Source organism: Ostrea edulis, chromosome 3 (genome assembly GCF_947568905.1).
Source record: "Ostrea edulis chromosome 3, xbOstEdul1.1, whole genome shotgun sequence".
Lineage (NCBI taxonomy): Eukaryota > Metazoa > Mollusca > Bivalvia > Ostreida > Ostreidae > Ostrea > Ostrea edulis.
Genome location: NC_079166.1, coordinates 28,757,848 through 28,783,270, shown reverse-complemented (window position 1 = coordinate 28,783,270; position 25,423 = coordinate 28,757,848). Strand labels below are relative to the sequence as shown.

The 25,423-nt window shown below is 34.4% G+C and overlaps 1 protein-coding gene and 1 long non-coding RNA gene across 4 annotated transcripts; one reads left to right on the top strand and one right to left on the bottom strand.

The window, feature by feature from the left end:
* Positions 1–660: 660 nt before the first annotated feature.
* On the bottom strand, positions 661–17,760 carry LOC125674106 (uncharacterized). 2 transcript variants are annotated; one of them, XR_008801890.1, is made up of 4 exons: positions 15,302–17,760; positions 11,402–11,447; positions 5,089–5,160; positions 661–4,435 (listed from the first exon to the last, which is right to left on the bottom strand). XR_008801890.1 is itself a non-coding variant. In XM_048911151.2 (3 exons), the coding sequence occupies exons 1-3, from the start codon at positions 11,444–11,446 to the stop codon at positions 4,145–4,147; spliced, it is 408 nt and encodes a 135-aa protein (XP_048767108.1). In that variant the 5' UTR covers positions 11,447–12,021; the 3' UTR covers positions 661–4,144. The 2 variants fall into 2 exon arrangements, 1 of the variants encoding a protein (XP_048767108.1); XM_048911151.2 differs by lacking the exon at positions 15,302–17,760 and having other exon boundaries at positions 11,402–12,021.
* Positions 17,761–18,783: 1,023 nt separating this feature from the next.
* Positions 18,784–24,807, top strand: LOC125674113 (uncharacterized). 2 transcript variants are annotated; one of them, XR_007370005.2, is made up of 3 exons: positions 18,784–19,063; positions 24,406–24,480; positions 24,699–24,807. It is a non-coding gene; the product is annotated as an uncharacterized LOC125674113 (long non-coding RNA). The 2 variants fall into 2 exon arrangements; XR_008801889.1 differs by having other exon boundaries at positions 24,406–24,807.
* Positions 24,808–25,423: the final 616 nt, after the last annotated feature.

Genomic DNA, 25,423 nt, shown 5'->3' with positions numbered 1-25,423 from the left:
TCCAATGTCTGCATTGGCTCTTGAAAGAAGGACCCAATGCCTGCATTGGCACTTGACAGTGGCCCAATGCCTTCATTCACTCTTGAGTGAGTGATCCAATGCCTGCATTGGCTCTTGGCAGAGTGGTCCAATGCTTTCACTGTCTATTGAGAGAGTGGTCCGATACCTGCATTGGCTCTTGACAGAGTGACCCAATGTCTGCATTGGCTCTTGACAGAGTGACCCAATGCCTACATTCGCTCCTGAGATAGTGGTCCAATGCCTGCATTGGCTCTTGACAAAGTGACCCAATGCCTGCATTGGTTCTTGACAGAGTGGACCAATGCCTGTATTGACGCTTGAGAAACTAGTGCAATGCCTGCATTAACTCATGCATGAGAAAGTAGTCCAGTGCCTGCATTGCCATTGAAAAAAGAAGCTAATTGTGTGCATTGTCCTTTGAGTGGTCCATTTCTTGCATTGACCATTGAGAGTCGGCATTGGCTCTCTCGATATTTGACCAATGCTAGTGCCACAAAATGATGGTATTTGCTCTACGGGTAGTCGTGTAATTCCTGCATTGGCTTTACAATGATAATTTCCTTGTACATTGCAATCATTTCTGAGAAATAACCATGCAAAATATCGTTTCGTAATATTGGTTATCGCATTGTAAACTAATTTAATTTCCTCGTGTTTATTCATATTGTGTGTTAATAATGATCGGATCCAAATATGCAATGACATAGATACCCATTTCAGGTGCATTTATAATTCCCGTAGAAACAAATTGCGAAATGGAGAAAAGTTGCAACAAACATGATCGATAGTATGTTGATGTTTCCATACCACCTTTCGCTGGTCCTTTTTGTGAATGGATACTTTAAACCATATCCTTTGAATCTCGTTACCAATGTGATTATACACAACTTTTAAAACAATTTAACTCAAATTCATTGATTTTAATATTAAAAGCCATTATTTCCTTTCAAATCACTCCAAACATTAATCTTGTATTAGAAAAAAATAGTTTAGACAAAAAAAATAGTTCAGAGTCTGTTATATGTCAGAAGTGGCGTTAATCAAATGTGGAATCTTAAAAAATCTAAAGAACTTTTAGTAAACTTGAAATCGCAGAACTTTTCCCAAATCAATGAAATTAAAATCTATGACTTTTCAACACTATACACGACCATTCCTCACGATAAATTAAAGACTAGATTTTTTAACATCAAAGACAGTTGCTTCTTCAACAAAAATGGAAAACGGAAATATTCATATCTAGTGATCAATCATTCAAAAACCTACCTTTTTAAACACCACTCTGATTCCACGCACAAATACTCTGAATTTGAAACAAAAAATATGCTAAAGTTCCTCATTGACAATATTTTCGTGGTCTTTGGTGATCAGGTCTTCCAACAGTCTGTTGGAACCTCCATGGGCATGAATTGTGCTCCTTTGTTAGCTGACCTGTTTCTATATTCATATGAAGCAGACTTTATTCAAAAACTTCTACATGAGAAGAAAAAAGCTCTCACTGTGGCCTTCAATTCGACATTTTGATATATCGATGACGTTTTGTCTATTAACAATAATAACTTTCATTCATATATCGATTTGATATCTCTCAGTGAGCTCGAAATAAAAGTCACCACATAGTCGTCCACTTCTGCTTCATATTTAGATATTTTATTGAAAGTATACATTAACGGCAAACGTACAACTCAACTGTATGACAAACGGGATGATTGCAGCTTCTCCATCATCAACTTCCCATATTTATGTAGCTATATTCCATTATCACCTGCATATGATGTTTATATATCTCAACTGATTCGATATGCAAGATCTTGTTCTGCGTATAGTCAGTTTTTAAATCGAGGTAAGCTACTGACAAACAAGTTGATGGTACAGGGGTTTCAACAGTCTCGATTGAAGTCAGCATTTCGCGTTATAACGATCTAGTTCGTCAATGCAATCTATCATTAGGTCAAATGCTGTTTGACGTGTTTCATACCGATTGTTAGGCCATTGTTAGCACACTGATTTTGACTACGGATAATTCCGTTTACATAATCGGGATATAGGGCTCACGGCGTGTGTGACCGGTCGAAAGGGGATGCTTACTCCTCCTAGGCACCTGATTCCACCTCTGGTGTGTCCAGGGGTCTGTGTTTGCCCAACTATCTATTTTGAATTGCTTGTAGGAATTACGAGATTGATCACTGTTCTTTATCTTCACCTTTCATTCACATATGATTACAAAGAATTTGAAAATTAACAAAATCAAGTTGGAAAACAAAATCATCTCATTAAAAAATTAATTTGCCTATTCAAAAATATATCTTTATAGTTTAGGCAACCAATAGTTCAATAGTAGAAAAATGTACTATACATACTCCATGTTACACCATGAAAACAAAACAGGATATTCCGTGGACACGCTGTGTGACAGAGGGCTTTCGGATTTAAGGCTGACACTAAAAACATCCGAGGCGCCAACTATCTTCTAGGCCTACACTAAAGTATGGACGTTCGGTCCAGGGTGTCCCGTGTTTTTGTTTTGTTTTTTCGTGGGAGGGGGTATTCTAAGTATTCTCATTACCTTCCCCCATAAGAAGGACCCCCCCCCCCTCCGGAAGGCTGTTCTAGAGTGAGCCTTCCCCCTGGGGAAAGGCTCACTCTAGAGCAGGAGAACCCCCCGGGGAAGTCTCACTCTAGAGACAGACTTCCCCGTGGGAAGACCTACTCTATCACTAGTTTTAGAGTCAGACTTCCCCTCATAGCAGGACTTCTCCCTTTGTTTATTCCTGGTAAACTACTATCACTTTATGGAGATTGTTTAGATAGCAAGACCTTTTTCAGCAGGTCATTAAATGATTTTGCTTAAGTCGTTCATTAAACTCAAAAGAAGTAAACGGTGCATAAGACATATTGGAATTAATAAGTCATTTTGTTTAACCCATAGACCTTGAGTTTTGTCTCACACAATACCTATGCCTTGGTTAGTTTTAGAAGTTTGAAAAATGAAATGAGGAAATTTCAAATTTATGTTTCTTCTCATCTGCGTACAAATATCGGCTATGCTTTTAAACTTGTGAGGTAGGTAGAGAGGTAAGTAGAGAGGTAGGTAGGTAGGTAGGTAGGTAGGTAGGTAGGTAGAGAGGTAGGTAGGTAAGTAGGTAGGTAGGTAGGTAGGTAGGTAGGTAGGTAGGTAGGTAGGTAGGTAGGTATAGATTGGTATAAATAGGTAGGATGGTAGAAAGGTAGGTAGGTATAGGTAGGTAGGTAGGTAGGTATAGTTAGGTAGGCAGGTATAGTTAGGTAGGCAGGTAGGTAGTTATAGGTAGAGAGGTGGATAGGTAGGTATAGGTTGATAGGTAGGTTCCCTGTCCGATAAGCTAAAATTTATTTATAGTTTGCCCAGGAGGGGATGAAAGTGGGGGTGTCCCTCTAGAACGAGACTTCAAGAGAGTTTTATGGCTCTAGAATGAGTCTTCCCCTAGGGGTAAGGTTTATTCTAGAGTAAGTCTGCTGGGGGAGGCTTACTCTAGAACAAGACTACCGGGGGAAGGTCCAATCTAGAGCCAGACTTCCGCAGGGGGAAAGCTCACTCTAGAGCTGCAGACTTCCCCAAGGGGAAGGCTCACTCTAGAGGCAGACGTCCGGGGGAAAGTCCCACTATGGGGAGAAGTCTCGCTCTATAACACCGGATGTGGTGACATCTCCATATGAGTGAAATATTCTCCAGAGGGACGTTAAACAATATATAATCAATCAATCACTAACGAAACAATATTAACTTATTGCACCCCCAGCGACAGTAAACTGCTTATCTGGATGATCCTCGTTCCTGTCAAATCCACTAGTGGGATATACTTGTTAATTACAAAGGTGTTACCTTATGCAAATTTATGAATCAAGGAATGTAACATGTTCAGCATTTATAGCATCAAATATCATTGAAAGAGGTTAAAAAACTATTTACATTCATGCACATTTGATTTTAATAAATAAAAATAACTAAATGTTTTTTATGTTTGTCTGCAAAATACCACCGCTAAGACCCCCATGTAGATACACTTACACCCACTGACCCACAATAGCATTCTCATTTACACCCATGCGCTCTAAATGTATCCAACATAAAAAGATCGGCCGGTTAAATTGCGACCAAGATGAAAATAACGAATGCGATGAACATTACAAGAAAAAAAAGAAAAACACTCCCTATAGCCACAGTCATTGTACTGTTATCTGTTGGAGTCTTCGTGTCTGACATAGCGGACATGTCATTCGATGAGTTGTTTTCAGGTGTTTCTGGCATGGCCTGTGGTGGTGCTGGGGTGTTTGTATGATTTTCTGTCGTAGTCTGATGAAGTTGCTGTGTCGTCGTTTTATCTGGTTGTTGTGTTGTTACCGGGTAAGGTGTTCCCACATAGTTTATGCCATTCTGTTAAAATTTGATTCATTATCTTTTTGTTTACTTGTTCATCAGTTATATAGAATTGTGTTTTAAACTATATGAATAATTATAGATCGCCCGAACTACAAGCTACCTTTGTCTTTGTTGGTCTAGAAATCAATCTAAACAACGTGGGGATGTTTTCATATTAATTTGACAATATGTACATAACCATGTGCAACTTTAAACCTCTATTACGACCCTTTCACAATTGCAGGCATGGTTTAAGCATTTATGAATATATACTACTTAATGTCAATGATACTTGCATATGATTTTATTTGAAGGACTAAAAAATCAGAATCAGATTCTTAATGATTTTCCTCTTATGTAAATTTTTAATCCCTATGATACCTCCTCAATAGTTTGAAAAATTTCGAGTCTTATGCACGTGTTGGCTCTTTGGTCCAGTAGTTTTTACTGAACACCTAATCTTATTTTCACTTTACTTACAACCCATTCGCCAAAGAATGATCTGTGTTGAGATATGGTAGAAATTTGTCCCATGGCTCTTTCGAAAAAGTATAAACTATGAAAAGTAAACTACATCAACGATGGAAGACAAAGTTTCATCATAAGAGCTCACTTTAGACTTAGCTTAGGAGAGCTAATTTGTTTCTGCGCTGATATTGATATCGTACCTCTGCCTTTTGTGTAGTAGTATCGTTCTCATCCACGGGAGGTGTTGTAATCTGATGTGGATAAGACACAGTCTGTAAAACAATATAAATATAACAGATATTTAGACTTGATTTAGTACGCCAGTAATTCAAAAGTAAAACATTCATTTAGTACTCAGTTATTCAACCAGGAACGGTGTGGTGACAAAAAGATACTTCAACTATAATTGTTTGACACAACAGACATTTGCCCTATCTCACCATGCATATTGCAACAGATAAGAAAACGAGAAAGCAACAGAAGAACCCATTAACCCAAGCATATAGCTCTACTTCATGATGATGGTACGAATAGATGAATATAACATACTGCCAACTTTAGTAAAAAAGAAAAATCAATCATAGATTTTTAAATCCGCGAAATGTCAACATCGCTACATGATCAATACATTACTAGTGATATTGATAAAATTAAAATAACCTGGAATCACTTATTTCAAAAGGTCCTAAATACAGAGAACCTCGGTCTTTTAATTGGAAACAAAACTTCATCTCCATTATGAATTTTGTAGAAGATAATGCCTGACGGTGGGCTAAATATGAAAAAGAAGAACTTAATACTTGATGAAAGGTGTAGATAACGAACAGTGATCAATCTCATAACTCCTATAATCAATACAAAATAGATAATTGGACAAATCAGACTGAATTACAAGTATAAGAGAATTATTAAAATCTCGTATTAGACACTAGATTAGTCTAGTCAATCTAGCTCAAAAACGAGCAAAACCTCAAACTAATTGCAACATTATTCATGCAAGAAAACACATGCAAACAACATATTAAAAATCGGCTTTTGAAGTTCCGTGGGAAAATTGGAATTTTGGGGGTAAAAGGATGTGGTTTTTCATGAAAATCCCTAAAAACTGGAAATTGAAGAAAATGTCCATTTTTTGTAACATACAGTAAAAATAAGTTTAATGTCTCAAATTTCAACCTGGAAATGTTCGATTAATTTTTTTACAGCAGAATATATTCTTTCCTTGACTGTAATTTTTGGGTAAAATCTTGCTTTTTTGAATATAATTGTTAAAGATTGAAATTTTAAGAAGAAACCCCACATTTTGTCATACATTTGAGTCTACCAATAAAAAATGAAGTTAGGATTTATTTTAAAAACTGCGCAACAAGTAAGGTATATAGATTATTGGCAATATATATGAAAAATACCATTTTAGGTAGGAAAACCTACCTTTTTCTAAAACAAAAATAGTGAAAAACAGGAAATGATAGGAAATGACTGTTTTATAGAAGAGATGACATTGATCTTATAAATTTAAGAATAAAACGTCCAAATGCACAACTAAACTTTTCTGCACTAAAATTTATTTTCCCTTGCCGAGTTTTGAGCTGAAATCTTCATTTTCCAACAAAATTCGCTAAAAACTGGATTTTGGAAGAAAATACTTTTTCATGTCCATTAGGCATATATGAGTTACCACATGGAGATTTATACATTAAAATAAACTGTTAATACAAAACAAGTGCCCCTTCAAAAATGGTCTGTAAAAGATGACCTACATTTTTGCAGTTCCTCGGAAGTTGGAGGCGCGCTTACCATTCCGGTCCTATGTTTCACATAAATGCATTTAGTATTTTAAAACAAACAGTGTATAGTAAAGCTTACGTTACCAAATTCTTTATTAAGCTGAGTTTTAACAATTTGTACTACATCTATGACGAAACAAGGTTCAGTTTCTTCGATTTTATAAAGAAATCTTTAATACGTGCACTTCGTCAAGTTCTAGAGTTTGGGAAAGGGGGGGGGGGGGTGGGTTATAGCCGTATTTGATGTTTAGTTCTATCCAAATTATTGTGCAATTAATACCGAGAATTTCAGGAGTAATCTGTTTTAAAAACAATGCACACATAGAATTAAAAGCAAAATGAATCAGACACGCAGCATCGTAAAAAAAAAGGGGGGGGGTGAAGATAATTTCACAATATTGCCTGAAAATTGACAGGTAAATTTTAATCCAAAATTATAAAAATCCTTGATGGTGTGTGTGGTGGTGGTAGTGGTGGTGGTGGGGGGGGGGCTAAGGTTGTTCTCTCAGTTCAATTTTACACTTCCACTGTGTACAGTTCACGGCAATGCTATTTTTTAAAAAGAGGAGGGAGGGCAACCAATCTGTCTAAAAATCGACCTCTGTACGTAAAAATTTATCAACTTTGCATGTAATGATAAAAGGTGTAGAGCCATTATTGCTACGTGCCTAATAATTATATAATTGATCATTTGAGTAATTACAGTACAGTTCAGTCCATGTTTTTACAAGTACAACAACTAGTGTCACAATTTGCCTTGGATTTACAGCGAAAAACGTTCAAAAGTTTATCTGGCGCGACTTGTAATTTAATTTTAACGGATACAAGAATTGCTGAAAGCAGTTATAATCTCCAATTCGAAGGATCCAAATTAATTATTTCTTTCGTCCACTCTATGATTTAAAAAATTCTTGCAGAGCTCCTTTTCTGCAGCTGTAGTTAGTAGTCAGTGGCAATGACTGAACTTATACAAATGATATTGCGTTAGACAATTCTTCACATAGCAAATCTCCTATAAGTGTCTCTATGGTATTCCATCGTACAAAGTCGATATGACATGGACACCAGAATATATCTTTTTCTCTATGAAATCCTCATATAGGAAGGTGAAAATAACGAACAGTGATCCATCTCGTAACTCCTATAAGCAATACAAAATAGAGAGGTGGGCAAACACGAACCCCTGGATATACCAGAAGTGGGATCAGATGCCTATGGGCTATAAGGAGTAAACACCCCCTGTTGACCGGTTACACCCGCCGTGAGCTCTATATCTTAATAAGGCAAACAGAGTTACCCTTATTCAATATCATTGTGCCAAAAACGGCCTAACAATCTATATGAAACAAGTCAGACAGATTTGACCCAATGATAGGTTGTATTGGCAAAGTAGATTGTTATAACGACCATATAATTCGCGAAATGCTGACTTTAAACGAAACAGTTGAAACCCCTTCACCATCAACTTGTTTGTCAGTAGCCTGTCTCCATTTCAAAACTAATCATATACAGAATTTCTTCGCTATTTGTCTACATTTTGACTATACAGGACTTGTTCCGATGCCGAACATTCTTGACGTTGTGTCGCATCCTGTGAATGCATGTAGAAAGGGAAAGGATTGACAAACTTCGTTTCCTAAAAAGACGTCTGGTTTTAACGATATTCTTCACTTGTATTAGGGGCAAGATCAAAAATTCAATGTAAGGTGAAAATAACGAACAGTGATCAATCTCATAACTCCTACAAGCAATACAAAATAGATAGTTGGGCAAACACGGACCCCTGGATACACCAGAGGTGGGATCAGGTGCCTAGGAGGAGTAAGCATCCCCTGTTGACCGGTCACACCCGCCGTGAGCCCCATATCCTGATCAGGTAAACGGAGTTATCCGCAGTCAAAATCAGTGTGCCTCAAAAAACTAAGTTCACATAGTTTTCACCAAGAACCCCCCCCCCCCCTTTAAAACTTAATATGACAAATGTTGAAACTAATCGAATAACAAGAAAAGAAACGTACGATTATAAATAACACACTGTATACCTCTGTATACCTCTTCTACTGTTTATTCACAAATGAAAGTGTACATTAAATATATTAAATGTTCATTAATATGTTTTAAATATTATGTGGTATTCAACAGTCGCTTGTCTTTTTCCTTTTTCCACTAAAGTGTAATCGATGTCGGATGACAGAAACTTGCGGGAGTTTTTATTCCCCTCCCCCTAACTAATTGAATTTAAATTTTCATACGACATTGATTTCGTCCCCTAGGGCAGTTATGTTTATTTCAGAGTTCGTTGCTATTTCTGTGCTTTATATATAGACATTTCAAACACAATGTGCATTTTGTGTGATCCTCTAAAATTTACGATAAATAACTGTATCCGATTTCCATTCTCAATGATCATGTGCCAGCGTTGTGAGAATTTCATCGTCATCGAAAACAAGTTTTGTCTTGAATAGATGGCCGGGCGGTCTAGCGCGCTGTTTGCATGCTGCTAGGAGATGTGGTTCCGCAGGTTGTGAGCCCAAAACTAATTAGAAAGAGTAACTACTCGATTTTACATCAAATCATGATACTATGCGAAAGTGTTTACTTACATTGATTTTTATTATTTATATCATCAATGTGTTATTATCATTATTATTACCCATGAATGACTCCCCAAACCTGAATTTGAAAGACAAAAGCAAAAATACTTTACTTACTTAGTTTTATAAAAGTTTTTAATACAACACGCTTGCTCAAATGATGAAGATACAAAATAACTGAAACTTTTAACCCGAATGGCTTTCCATACTTTCTTCTTTTTTAACAACCGTAATTCCCCCTTGTAAATTGACACTAATTCTTTAAGATTTCATTTATAATTGATTATTCATAACTTCTAAAATAAGTATTGTGTTTTATAATTAAAATTAATTCAGTAGAGGGTCAAACAAAATATTTTGAAGCTTTATTCGCGAAAGTTCCCCGGGAATGGAAGTCGGTAAAGAATATGAGATGCTGAGCAATATTGTATGTATATAGAAGGTCTTAAAATCACCTTTTTAATACAACTGTTGAGCTGTTTAATCGCGTTTTTTATTACATGTACTTTAGATCGTCGTGTATAACTTTATTCCGATGACTGTTACAGTTAAGTTACTCCCCTTTACGTGTACGGCGTGCCGTAAACACTACAAAATACCGATGGTTTACTAAAGCATTTAAGTCTAAATTTTAAATATTTCCCATTTTCCGATTTTCTCCGATTTTTTGTATGTTGTTAGTCACGTTTTTGTTTATTAAATTCCGTCGAGTTTCTGTTGCAATTACTTTGAAGTGAAATGCTAGATTGAAAAGACTAATACAATATTGTATATCTACGACGTTTTATTTAAGATTTTTTCGATATATGTGTATGTAAAATTTCATCCCCTTTTGGAGGCCAAAGTTTTTAGAAACTTTAATCTACATTTTGTCAGAGAGCTGCAAATTTGAACATTACAGTCCTTTTGGTTCTTGATTTTCCCTATATATTTGTGTGTAAATTTTGATCCCCTATTGTGGCCACATCCTTTCCCCGGGGCCATGAATTCAACAAATTTCAATCTGTACTATAACAGAAAGCTTTTGTGTAAATGAAAAATTTTCTGGCCCAGTGGTTCTTAAGAAGATTCCTAAAGATTGTTCCTATGTATTGTATGTACAACTTTGTTTGGGGAATATAATAAGGTGATTTATGTGGTCCATTGGACTTTGTTTTTACAATTTGTACTGAACACTTACTGATTTGCATTTTGGACAAGATACTTACTAAGCAATTTGTTATGTGACATATATATCAAATATAATTTTGTCTCCGAGGGCATAAAACCCATGTTTAAAACTCAACACTCATCTCTCTCTCTCTCTCTCTCTCTCTCTCTCTCTCTCTCTCTCTCTCTCGGGGTAATTAATATCAACCTCCTCATAGTATTCATTGTTTTGCTGTTGATATGTTTCATGCATGGGGAGGATGTTTCTATTTTACCTCATTCTTTTGTTTTTCTAATGGAAGTTTAAATGAAATATGTGGTATATTTACATTTTTATTAAAAGTAGACATTAACGGCAAACGCACAACTCAACTGTATGACAAACGGGATAATTTCAGCTTCTCCATCGTCAACTTCCCGTATTTATGTAGCAATATTCCATTATCACCTGCATGTGGTGTTTATATATCTCAACTGATTCGATATGCAAGAGCTTGTTCTGCGTATAGTCAGTTTTTAAATCGAGGTAAGCTACTGACAAACACGTTGATAGTACAAGGGTTTCAACAGTCTCGATTGAAGTCAGCATTTCGCAAATTCTATGGTCGTTATAACGATCTAGTTCGTCAATACAATCTATCATTGAGTCAAATCCTGTCTGATGTGTTTCACACCGATTGTTAAGCCGCTATTGGCGCATTGATTTTGACTACGAATAACTCCATTTACCTGATCAGGATATAGGGGTCATGGCGGGTGTGACCGGTCGACAAGGGATGCTTACTCCTCCTAGGCACCTGATCACATCTCTGGTGTGTCCAGGGGCCCGTGTTTGCCCAACTATTTATTTTCTATTGCTTATAGGAGTTATGAGATTGATCACTGTTCGTTATCTTCACCTTGCATTACATAACAGAAGAGTAATGAAGATAGAAATATACTAGTATATAGTTATATCATGAACGAAAGAAAAGTGTTTATACCTCAATTCCTAAGACAACAAAAATGATGAATTTCAAAAGCTCCATTCTGCAAACAAAACAAAATACATTTGCCTTAAAAATAAACACAATGAATAAGTGTATAATTATTTTGTTTAAAACAAAATCAAATCAAAATGACATGTATGAAAAAAGTTACAAAACGAATGATTATTGCATGCAAATAACCCCAGATACTCTGTAGCATATCCTATCTGATATTCATAACAGTGGTTTTTAAACACATTTTAATTCATATTACTGAATAAATCATGATACATTGTAAACCAACATAAGGTCTACCCCTACAATTGCATAGAGGGATATCAGTGACAGACTTAGAATTTAACATTATTTTATTAGGTCGAGTTACTCAGGTGACCTAATGCATTTGGTCAGTATCTATTATCGTTCATCAACGCTGTGCGTTAATGATATAACAATTTCAACTTCTTTTTAATAGATACCATTCAAATGCTTTTCAAATTTGGTATGAAACATTTTGGACAAGGGTGACATCAATTGTGAATATCAGAATTCCTGCACTATTGGGGCATTATTGAGGGCAAACTTTGACCAATTTTCTAAAATCTTTTTCTCAAAAACTGCACATCTTCATGTAAAACTTATACGGTACCAATTTTGATGCACCAGATGCGCATTTCGACAAATAATGTCTCTTCAGTGATGCTCAACCGAAATGTTTGAAATCCGAAACAACTATGAAGTTTTAGATCTAAATATAGCCAAAAACAGCGTGCCAAACAAGTGGAGCCAAATTCGTCCAAGGATAAGAGCTATGCATGAGGGAGATAATCCTTAATTTTGAAATGAATTTCTAAATTTTATAACAGCAATTAAATATACATCCGTATTTTCAAGCTAGTAACGAAGTACTTAGCTACTGGGCTGTAGAGACCCTCGGGGACTAACAGTCCACCAGCAGAGGCCTCGACCCAGGGGTCATAATGTAAAACATACGGTACCAATTTTGATGCACCAGATGCGCATATATATATATGTGTGTGTGTGTGTGTGTGTGTGTGTGTGTGTGTGTGTGTGTGTGTGTGTGTGTAATGTTTATGTGTAAAGAATTTTAGATAATGTTTTCTTTAGTGCTATTAATACTAAATTGAACGATATGAATATCTAATAAGAACAGTAGTCCTTTACCAAAATTTTGAGTTTAATTATCTATGGGGTTTTGGTATCATAGTGGGACCCAAATCGTCACTGACTAACTTTGTTAACAATTGAACATTTAATCCTTTTTCTTAATAATTATTATTCCAATTATTTTCAAACTTAGTATGAAGCAAACAAAAATCATAAACGGGACCCAAATTGACCTGCCGTAAAGTTTCTAACAAATTAGGGTTCGAAGATTTGTGTGAGTCCTTATACTTATTTGTATTCATCTTATCCAAATGATTAGTAAATATACGATTCAATATATACAAATATATAAAAGAATACATATCCTTAGATAAACAGTCGCGGTAGATCAGTGGTAGAGCGTTCGCTTTGTAACCCGGAAATCGTGAGTTCCCAGCCCCGTTCGTGTCATGTCCGCGTCAAACCTAAGGCGTAAACATTGGTAGTGATGGCATTTAGAAGAGATAATCACGGGTCTTGCGGACATTAACGTCGTGTCAAGACAAGAGTTAGCACTTTAAAGAACCCCAAAGTTACGGCTCTGAGCCCTAAGAATATATCTAATTTTGTGACGTCTCAATATGTTCAATTCTTTACTCATTTAATCGCTAACCAGTTTTACCCAACCCTGATACCAAACCCCGTGTCCTGGAATCATGAAATTTGTAATTATAATTAATAATTACAACTACCTAATCCTTCTAAATATCCATTTAGTTTCAATTTAATATTAATAACATTAAAGATGTTTTAGATGGTTTACACATATATACTACATATCAATTTTGATCCTGCCCTGGAATCACAAACCCTATCCCGAAGATCATGGAATTTACAGGGTTTTTTTGGTAAATGGCTTCCTGCTCTACATCACTATGCTTTTAGTTTTTCTTACATTTTTGAAAATTGGGCAATTTTGGCAGCTTAGTGTTACCTCTTCTTGAAATCCCCAATGATGCAATTAGGAATATCATTCTGTATTTTGTTGACATAGTATATCTGGCATATATTTTACTTTCTTAAAACGCTGATTAAGGTTAATTCCAGACATATTTTATAGAGAAATTTTGGGGGGGCCTTTTTATGTATACAATCGTACCTTGTTCTTTACAATTTATGTCACTCTTCTTTTAAACAAATTCTTCATACCAACTTTGAAAAGAATGAAAATGATAGTTCCCAAGACGTCAAAAATGTTCACTTGTTCACACATTTAATCATTCACGATTTTGGTCCCTCCCTAATACCAAACCACTGGAATATTGAAATTTACAATTTTGGTAAAGGGATACATGCTCATTCTAAATATTTATTTCGTTTGAAATTAGTATTAAAAACATAAAAGAAAATGTTTTTAAATGTTTACACATATATACTACATAACAATTTTGGCCCTGCCCTGGAGTCACAACCTTTACCCCGGAGATCATGAAATTTACCATATTAGTAGATGTCTCCCTGCCCTACGTCACTATGCATTTAGAGTTTCTTACAATTGTGCGGTTGTAGAGAGGATTATTTTTGAAAAGTAGTCAATGTTTCGCAGTTTTTGCCCAACCCTTAAGGCCTCAGGGGTGAAAGAGTCCTGAAATTGACAATTTATGTCACCCTTGTTTCGAAGATGTTTCATACCAAATCTGAAAAAGAATTGGAGTGATAGTTATCAAGATATTGAGAATGTTCGTGTGTTAACACAATTAGTCATTGACCATTTTGGTCGCTCCTTAATACCAAAACCCCAACACTGGGGATCATGAAATTTACAGTTGTGGTAGAAGTTGCCCTACTCTAAACCACTCTGCATTTAGTTTTCCTTACACATGTGGGATTGTAGAGAAGATTGTTAAAGAAAATTTGTCACTTTTTGGCGGTTTTTACGCCGTCCTAAAGGCCCCATGAGTGCAAAAGTCCTGAAATTTACACTTCGTGCCCCCTTTGTACCGATTATGATTCATACCAAATCGGAAAGGAATTGGAATATTAGTTATCAAGAAGTTCAGTTGTTAACATATTTAGTCACTGACAGATTTTGTCCCATCTTAATACTAAAACACCAACCCCTGGGGTCAGGAAACTAGGGATACCTGCTCATCTTAAATGTCCTTTCTGTTTCAATTAGTATTAATAGCATGAAAGAAGATGTTTTAAATGCTTTACACAAATATAATTTAACAAGTTTATCCCGCCCTGGAGTCACAATCTCTACCCCGGGCATCATAAAATTGCTATTTTGGTAGAGGCATTCCTGTTCTAAATGACAATTCATTCCGTTTTTCATACAGATGTGCTGTTGTAGAGGAGAAGATTTTTGAAAATTTGTCAACTTTTGGCAGTTTTTGACCCACCTTTAAAGCCTCGGGGGTGCAAGAGTTTTGAAAAGATTTGGAATGCTAGCTATCAAGAAGCTAAAAAAAAATCAATTGTTATATCACAACACACGAAGACGGACACACACCAATTGCAATAGCTCAACTGAGTTTACTCGGGTAACCTGAATGTAAGATGAATGTCAACACCTCCAAAACAATTCCTAATCGCATATTTGATACCGTGTACTCTTAGTTTCTTTATGTTGTTCGCAAATCACTGTCCGACATTCGTTATACCTCGAATCATATGGCATTGTCAATCAATGTACTATAAAGTCCGGATCGCATCAGTTCTATCTGTAAATAATCATACATCCCGTGCCCGACCCTATCTCGTCCCAGAATTCATAGAATTCAAATTATTAACAAAAATTCTTACATAAATGTTCTACTGAAAATGTTCAGGCATAATTGTGGCACTTGTACATCTCCACATAATTTCTGAAGAAGAAAAACACCACACACAGAAAGAGAATTGCAAATATTAAAAAAGATGCAATCCCAAAATGCTTGGACAAGAACAACCGGTAGCAGAGGCTTTATAATGTATTTCAATATTTTTGTTTTAGGTTACATCTAGGAATATGCAGTACGTGCAATTTGTAATTGAAATAAAGATATTCTACAAAAAGTATATCTAAAACATTATCATACACGTTGCACTTTGTATTTATATAAAACCCGGCCCCCTAAGACGTGTTTATGAATATGATGGTAAATAGGACTGTAAACAAACACTTATAAAACAACAAATTTCAGGCTTTCACCTAAAAGTAGCTTACGGTCTACCTCGTGTTATAAGACAATATTGGAACTTACTCTTTACGATGGCATTTATCAACGTTTTCCGCAAAAAATATCATAGTGTAATACTAAAAAAACTAGATGGGGGTTACCTCTTGCAGAAATTGTCTCTAATGTTTATATTTACATCTTCCATCACATAGACTTTAAATATACGAATTACAGTTTAATGCCCAGCAATTTTCTTTCTTGTCCCGCTATGAAATATTTTCAGAATTTACTATTTACAATAGAATATGTACATAGCGATATTCCCTGAAAGATAAATAACATAGGAGATATATACTATTCATGCTGATGTTGAGCATCATCTATCATACTGTAATAACAATATAAAAAATTAATTTTGATGTAAATGTTAAATCAAATATGTGGCTATATTCGCATGCATCAATAATTACGATAATGTTGGAAATAATTAGAATATCATCAGAAACAAAATACAAGAGACGATGGGACACAATGTTCACATACGCCATATTGTCCCTGTTGTTATTAAAAACATTTTCAAAACATGTTATTATATTCTTTAAGAAAATGTGAAAAGACTTTTCCAATATATAATTATTGTCAAGCTTTGAACCCCATTTGTGGCTCGATCCTGGACCCAGGGTAAATTGTATGGTCTTTAGAAGATTTGTAAAAAATGTTCCTACATGTAATCCTAGCCACTGATGTCGATGCATCTACTTTTAAAGGACACCAGAAATACCGGAAAGGACTAAATGCTTAATTAGGCATATATTTGATTAGAGATGAAAACTGTTCCCTTCGAACTTTCAGCAACAATACAATAAACAGATTGAAAATAGTACAAAATCTCGGATCCGTGTATGTAGTAGAACCTTAAAGCTAATGTTGATATTGTTATGGTTATAGCAATTTCATTACTGGCTTTTTACACATAGCCGTTGCGTGTGAAATGACTAATATTATTACGCATACATGTAGACTGTTAGATAAATCCACGTACATGTATACGGACAGCAACCATATCTTCAAAACATGTAGGACACAAAGGTTGGACATCTTTAGTCAGCAAGGAGATAGTACGGACACATAGTCAAAACCTTTTCATATAAGATTCGAGGAAAACCTATATCAGTGCATGCACCCAGTTGTCAAAATTGTATCGTAAAATATTCTTAATCACCGGGCTTTCCTTTTGCTTCTTATGGAATGATTCCTCGGTGTATATGACAGAACTACCGGTTGTTGTTTTTGTTTTTTCACGCCGAGTTTAAAGATGGCCAGATGACTTTTGCACTGCACAGCGGTTTGCATAAGATTGCATTGGCGTACACTTTAATATAAGATTCAAATAAATGCTGAAAATCAAATTCTTTCAACTGTTGACATGTTTCTATTTCAAGAACTTTTTTGTTCTGATCATGTGACAGAAGAATTATCCGATCACACTCGAACTTATAGGTTAGAGGTTGCCACACGAAGAACTCCGAGCGCTTCTTCTCTGGCCATTTTCCAAACCAGAAATCCATTGGTCTAGGTTTCAAATGGTGTTTATGATCCGCATCCATGACATTATAAGTATTGTCTTTTATTTTATTTTCTTTACATTCCATCTTGTAAATGATGAATAAATGAAATTCATGCATCCAAGAAATAAAACAATGCTTGTCATTCATTAAAAGTTGCATTGTCGCTTTATCAGTGTCCGCACAGTTGAAATTATATTAGTTTTGAAATCGTTGAATAAACCTCTTGAATAGCTACTATGTCCCAGAAGTACCAGTGTATAGTTGTGTAGTCACTGAAACGATAATAAACAGAAAAGTAAAGCATACTCCAAAGAGACATTTTTGTCTAGATCATTTTTCTTCTAGTGAAGCGGATCAATCATTCACATCACTATCGTTCTGAAAATATATTGACAGATACATCCCTTCAAATTAAAAAGCTTGAATTACTTCGAGGAAACACTTGATAAGTTTGAATTTATCCTATTATATTTTAACTTTAATTTTCCTTCAAAGTAATACCTAGCGTCCTGGTTCATGGCGCATTTATTTACCACTGCAAACACATACCTTACAACACCAGATATACGGAAGATCATTTGTCAACCTTGGTTTAAATTTGAAGCAAAATGAAGATAAGATTATATTACAGTTTAAATACCCCCACCTAATGTATTACACCGTATAAAAACTTGTATACATAGATAGGACGACAAAGCAGTATTTGGATCGAATTACATTTAAGACATAACAGCGATACCAACTCTCTCATAAAGCCTGTGAAAGGCGTAGATATTTGGCACGAAGTGAAAATCTTTTTCAGTGCTGACTTTTGAGAGGTTCATCATTTATCTGCTTTTATGATTTCATATTTCTAGTTAAAAAGAGTACAGTAAAAGTTTTTGTTAACTTTAATTTCGGAATAGCGACTGAATGTACCCTTAATGTTAATTTTATCGCACTCATGAATAACCAGATTATGGTGTATTGGGCATTTCGTTATCTATGTTTTAATACCGGGTTTATACATGTACTTAAATATTTTCATTCTAGGTTTAATATGGGGTGCACGGATTTACGATGAGTTGTACTTTAAAGTAGTACTCTACATCGTCATAATGGCTGACTTCCTTTAAAAACATGGATGAAAAAATCAATATCAGCAATATTTGAAATTTCCTTTTCTATTTAAATACCTAGCCGAGTAGCTCAGTAGGTTAGAATACCGAATGCTGAACTGTAGGTCGCAGATTCGAGTCCAGCAGGAGTTTTAAATTTTTTTCAGATTACCTTCTACTAAAACTGTATTTTTTGACAAAATAAAGTAAATTTGAAATTTTTCAACTTCAAAATATTGTTGTACATATCCTCCACTTTTCATCTACATCAAATTTCTCTGGTGTAGCATACTTCCTTAATCACACCCAGAGAACGAAGTAAAGTTACGTAGACCGATAAGATATACAGGTGGGTAATAAAATATGTTTACAATAGCCGTGTTTCGAGTTACTCCGGAACACAGTGTTTATTCTGTGGTTAGTCACGCCGCGTCAAAAATGTTCCACAGGGTTACTTCCGCTTTATCGTTGTTTACCTTTGTTTACCAACAGTCGACACTTCGTGTATTAGGCCTAGGCTTAATTTTGTCAATCATCATGAAATTGAAATACACATGTAATAGTTTGGGGTGTATGCGGTACATATTTGTTTATGAGCGTTTGATAAGCTACTATTGATCTACGAAAGACTTCGTCAAGAACAGAAGACGATGTCGTGTAACTCACACAAGGCTCAGCTGTCTAGTAACCGGAGGGGTAAAGGAAAAGAACGTATTAGACTCACTGAAACCTGTCAAACAGGTAAAATAAAAATTATGACGACATTTTATATATATATGATTAAACAAAACACAATGTGCACTGCTTCATAAAGCAGGCATTAGGTCCAGTACAGTCTAGGGCCTATGTGAAATAGAATTTACGTTACCAAATCAGGGCCAAAATGGGCATAAACATGTAACATATCATCTTCACAAGTCAAGGGTTATTGATTCGTTACCTCGCACTAACCCTTGACATCAGTCGCTATTTAAAAGTTGGGCTCGAGAAGAAGCATATGATTGGTTTGCAGCCTGAAGCTGCAAACCAATCAGACAACGGCTTTTATATCGGTCGAAAACAAAACTAAACAGTAAACACGCATGGCGAAGGCATTATGGTGTAAAATTTGTGGCCAATTAGTACAAGACAGATACCGTCGATTGATTTTCGGGAGTTCGTTTTGCTTGAAGAAACAATTAGACGAGGATTTGGGGTATGATCCGAATGAAAATGATGGATTGTCGAAGTACGTTTGTCGACTATGTTTTAACAAATTAAACAAATTGTCCAAAATAATGCGAACAACTTCGTAAGATAGCGATTTACCACTGCCGGTTTTAGTCCCAATAAAAACATCTTTTCCTTCTCTGATACATGATATCGAAAGTTTTGGTTTTCAGTCAAATGATCGATTTGATGTTTTTCACATATCTTTTCGTCAACGGACGCCAATTTTTACTTTCTGTTTATTCCCTTACCAAACTTTCATCTGAAACAAGAAATTCCATTGGCTGATTAATTTTAGCGTATTGCGTCATCCTTCTTCTCGAGCCCAACTTTTAAATAGCGACTGATGTCAAGGGTTAGTGCGAGGTAACGAATCAATAACCCTTGACTTGTGAAGATGGTAACATATATAACCAGGTCCATTCCAAAGACTATTTCTACCTACGTAGCTATTAATAGCTACCTAGGTATTTAAACCTACTTAAAGTAGCTACTTTTACCTACTTTTACATGTTTTTAAAGATATAAATAAAAAATAATTAAGGCACATCTTTTAAACAGGTCAGTCGTTTTATGTATCATGATGTGCATGACAAAATTCGGAGTGTAAATTTAAATACTTTACGAGGGTGGAAAATGTAGAGAAAATTGCATGAAAAATCGACTCAAAAACTTTTAATGTAAGAGTGCATAAATGTTAACTTTAAAACTAATAAAGATTTGTAAAACATTCTAGATCTCTTATCATGTATCTTTGATCATAAGTTCCTAGCGAATGGATGTGGGTGCAGTTATTGATGCAAATTTGAAAGTAATCATTTTTGTCCAATATTTTTGTGGTATTCATTGTCAGTATAAGTGAATCAAGAAATTTGGTACACACCATGTTGCGCCGTTCCTGCGTTTGGCCACGAAATGCAAGTAAAGGAAAACGTAGGTAAAAATAGCTACCTGGAGTAGGTTTAAATATATGTACCTAGGTAGCTATAAGTAGCTACATAGGTAGAAATAGTCTTTGGACTGGACCTGATAATTATTGATATAAAATATAGATAATGACAATACAAAATGAAAAGTAATAGATTAGCTATAATATTATAGGTATTTGAAATGGCTTTATTATTTAAAGCTAGTTTAGATTGAATTAGACTGGGTTTCTGAGTGCAATGATATAGCCATACGTGGGTGAGGATAAAATTATCTTCTTGAGTATAGTCAATATGCTGTCTGATTTGAAAATAATTATTTATCAACTAATACTTGTGTTACAAATTTGTAAACATCTTTGGAGTTTGACTTCTAATGATATACTCATGTAATTGGAAGAATTTTTAGCATGACTATTTATTGTTGTAGTCATTTTATTGACTTTTCACAATCCAGTAGGTATTTGTGATTACTGCTCATATTTATATCACTGAACAAAATATATATCTGATCATGATTAAGGTAATATTATTCCTTTCAGCAACATAATTTCAATTATGTGCTCATAGACTGGTCCAGCACAATCTCTAGTATAATTAGCTATATAAATATGCTAATCAAGCTATATAGCTTTTTAAAGCTAATTGAAATTGCTAGATATAACTATTTCAAATCTTCTATCAAATGTATTTTTAAAGCATAAAAATTGAATTTCTAAGTAAAAATATTTCATCCTTGTACTTGAAACAACACACTGTAAACAAAAAAAGCTTCTTAAAGGACACATGACACAAAAAATTATTTATCTGCAATCATTGTCTTTATAATCCTTAAGTCAGATTCTCACACTGAATCTGTTAAACACGCATCCGTTTCACAGCTAAAGCTGTAACACTGTACTGATAAGCAGCCTGACCTCAATATGCATATTCTAAACCCCAGAGATCGGAAACAGTCGGGGTGACGTCAGAGATGAGCTACAGCACAGAGATGCTATATGCTTCTACAGAAGAGATACTATAAATCTTTCTTATCACTGATCAAAGACAAACAGTTTCCCTAATTACCAGTAATGGGTTAAATGCTGTCATAAACAAAGAACATGCACACTCATATTTCTTTGTATCTAAAGAGTTATTCATATAGTTTGTAAGGATGCCGTATTGTGCTGTTTATAATTGTTCAACCTCTTCAAAAGTGGACAAAAATGTGTCATTTTTTCGCTTCCCCAAAGATGCAGGTCTTCAAAAAGCATGGGTACATTACTGTCACAGAAGAGACCTTACATTAACCAAATACAGTAAAATATGTGAGAAACACTTTACGCCAGATCAGTATTCTCGTTATCCACCCCGGTTAGCTGAATTAGGTTATCATAATGCTCTTGCTCAGTTAAAAGATGATGCTGTACCCGATGCTGAGTGGTCTACCCAAGGTGAATGTTCAACCTGATCAAATACTGAGAGAGAGAAAACCATCTGGGTATGGTGCATATAGAAAGCGACAAATACTTCAGGTAAAAAAAAACTATTTTTTTTTTTACAATATGATTACATATGTGCTGCAAGTTAACTGTTTTTTACTATTCGTATTTTGTATCAGGATTCAAATTTAAATTTGGGGAAGGGGTGCAATTTGCTAGAGAAAATTGTTACCAAAAGAAAACAAAGATCATTTTTTATAATCCCTGTCTTCATGGGTAAACGGGAAAAAAGTCACAGGAAAAAAAAAGTCACAATCTGGGTAGGAAAAAAAGTCACAGGAAAAAAAGTCACAATATGTATAAAGAGTGTCTATGACCACACCTAGCAAAAAAAGTCACAATTTCTTTTGTTCAAAATTTTTGATTGTTTTTGCCTATACCAAGGAAAAAAAGTCACAATATTTATAAAGAGTGACTTTGACCATACGTAGGAAAAATAAAGCACCGATGAATAGTTAACATTTGCTAAAAAAATCAAAACAAACATATTTTTTCCTTCATCCTATGTATGGCTTCAAAGATTGTAAACTGATGCCATTTTGTCTACTTATACAGGGAATACACTGTCTAGAAAAGGGGAAAGGTGCCTTGTGAAGCCACTAATTAATCTCAACAGTCCCTGTCAACAACTGTTGTAAATACTTAAAAGTTAATTTTTATTGGGGTTATTTGTTTGTTGCAAATGATTATAAAAAACATGGAATCTTCTAACTTTGAATCAAATTTAAGTAAAACTTTTCTCCTTATATAATAATTGACTTATATATATATATATATATATATATATATATATATATATATATATATGTAAATATGTAGTTTTCTTTCAAAATATATATACTGTGACTTTCTCCCCCTTTGTATATGTGACCCTTTTCTATCAAAATATATACTATGAATTTTCCCCTATACATATAATATAATATATATTGTGACTTTTTTTCATACGTCTATGTGATTTTTATACAAAATATATATTGTGACTTTTTTTCCTGTGACTTATTTTCCTGTGATTTTTCATCCGTGACTTTTTTTCCTACATTCGTTTTATGGTAGGTTTCTTACATTATTTATATGTGACATACATTTTTATAGATAAGGGGTTCAGAATGCCATGATGTCAATTCATTAGACATATACGGAATTTTTGTTGTTGATTTTTTTTTCAATATATACACGATATACATACTGGTACATATTTATATATGTTTAGCAATTTAGAGCTTGGGGGAAGGAGGATCAACAACCTAAATCTGCTGCAAATGTGAATATCAAAGTTTAAGTTTATTACATGATTTCCAATAATAGTTTACTGCAATTGAATTTTGTTATTTCTTAAACAAATCAGAGTTCTGATAAGTCTTCAGCCATTGTATTGAATACGTTACGGTGAGAATTTGCAAGAAGCTCACCTCTGACGTATATAACACACACGTGACTCTTATCTCATTAACTGTCGGCACTGCTCGGAGAACTGCTTCGGCTGGTGTTTACAGATTACTATTTCCAGCTGTGCCTTGTTATCAGATGCTTGTTTAACAGATTCAGTGTGAGAATCTGACTTAAGGATTATAAAGACAATGATTACAGACAAATAATTTTTTGTGTCATGTGTCCTTTAAACTATGTACCTTAGGAAGAATTTTGATTCAAAATTGTCAAATGTTTAGGATTATTAAGTTGTTACAGATTCCACATTGTAAAGTCATCATATACTTATCAAAGCTTCAACACACACAAGGTAGTGGACAGTTATCAATACAAAAGAAATTCTCTTTTCATGAAAATTCTTAAAATGACATATGATATATACCTAGAATAGTGTTGTGGTTAGTTCAAAGTACATGTATATTGTTATGTGTCATTGCACTTAAGAAATTTAATCGAAACTAGCTTAATGAAGCTGTTTGAAATAGCTTTATAAAACTATATAGCTAAATATAGAGATTGTGTTGGGCCTGATAGATATAGCAATACAGAGGAAATCCGTCATATGCAAAAAAAGTTTGAAAAAGGTAAATTGACTTAAATATAAATTTATGAACAAAATTGAAAAAAAAAGAAGAAATTAGGAAGAATCTTTTGTGTTCATTTAAAACATGTTGGGTAGATTTTGAAGTTGTTTAACTCGGCTTTATACATGATGTCAGATCTCTGAATGCAAGCAAGCTCTCATATGACTACAATATATAGGAGAAATCAGATATATGTACAATAAATATGGTAAGCTTTATTGATAAAAATCATGAAAACTCATACATTCACAGTTTTAATATGAATTACTTCATGTATTTCCAAATAAGTTAAAAAAAAATATACATGTATGTACAGTGAACAGTATTTTTAACAAATACATGAATTATAATTTCAGCATTATTTTTTTTTTTTTTTTTTTTTTACATCTTTGCTTCTCAAATTGACAGAAGTCTATTATTAATATTGTAGCATCCCTCCTCTTTTACAGGTATATGGGAACAGGATCATTTTCCATGCCTTTCACTTGAGGTCTTCAGTTTCATCATTAATCATCTGAATGTCGGTATGCCAAACTCTCATGATATCATGCCATTACTGGATATTCCTTAACACTGGTTTATTTAAGCCACACTACCTATAACATTGCCAAAATATTAGACTGAAAATTTTCAAATACACAAGATTTGAAGCAGCAAAAGAAAAGAATTACATATGTATAACACACAAAAAAGAAGAAATTAATTCTCACCTGGCTGATATGAACTTTTTACTCCTTTTTAGCTCCCTTTCACTGCATACCAGCCAATAACTAGCAGTCATTATATGCAGATCAGCCATTGTTATCAACCTGTGTATATATATGTTGAATAAAATATATATGAAAATTGTTGTTCTTTGTTATTCTTTTTAAATATATATATATATACTCAATAGTATATTTCCTTACACAGTACTGAATCAAAGGGGTAGGAGAGCAAATATATAATATATAACCTGGCTCATGTTCAGCTGGTTCCATTCTTGTATACAAGTGGTTTGAGTGGAAATGTACATATCTGATGTACATGCAAAGTACCTTGATTGCACAGGCAATATGCATCACTTGTGTTCGAATTTACTATTAAAGAGTAATCTTTAATAGTAAATTTGACCCCAAGCGATGCATATTGCCTGTGCTTGATTGGTATTAAAAGTTGGAGAAAAGATCAATGTTCTTTGATATAATTCAAAATTTTGCAGTGAATGAACCATCGGTATGGAGCTTGAATAAATGATCATGCAAATTCTAGTATAGATCCGTAGGGATATATTATCTGGTGTTCTCATATTTTATTTATTTGACAGATATATATATATATATATATATATATATATATATATATATATATATACACCACCCCCTCTTACTCCCTTGTGAAATTGATTCGTAATTTTTATGAGCCTGAACCATAAGTTCATAATTGAAATTCTCTATTTAATGTCACATGAACACCGTTGTAAAATAC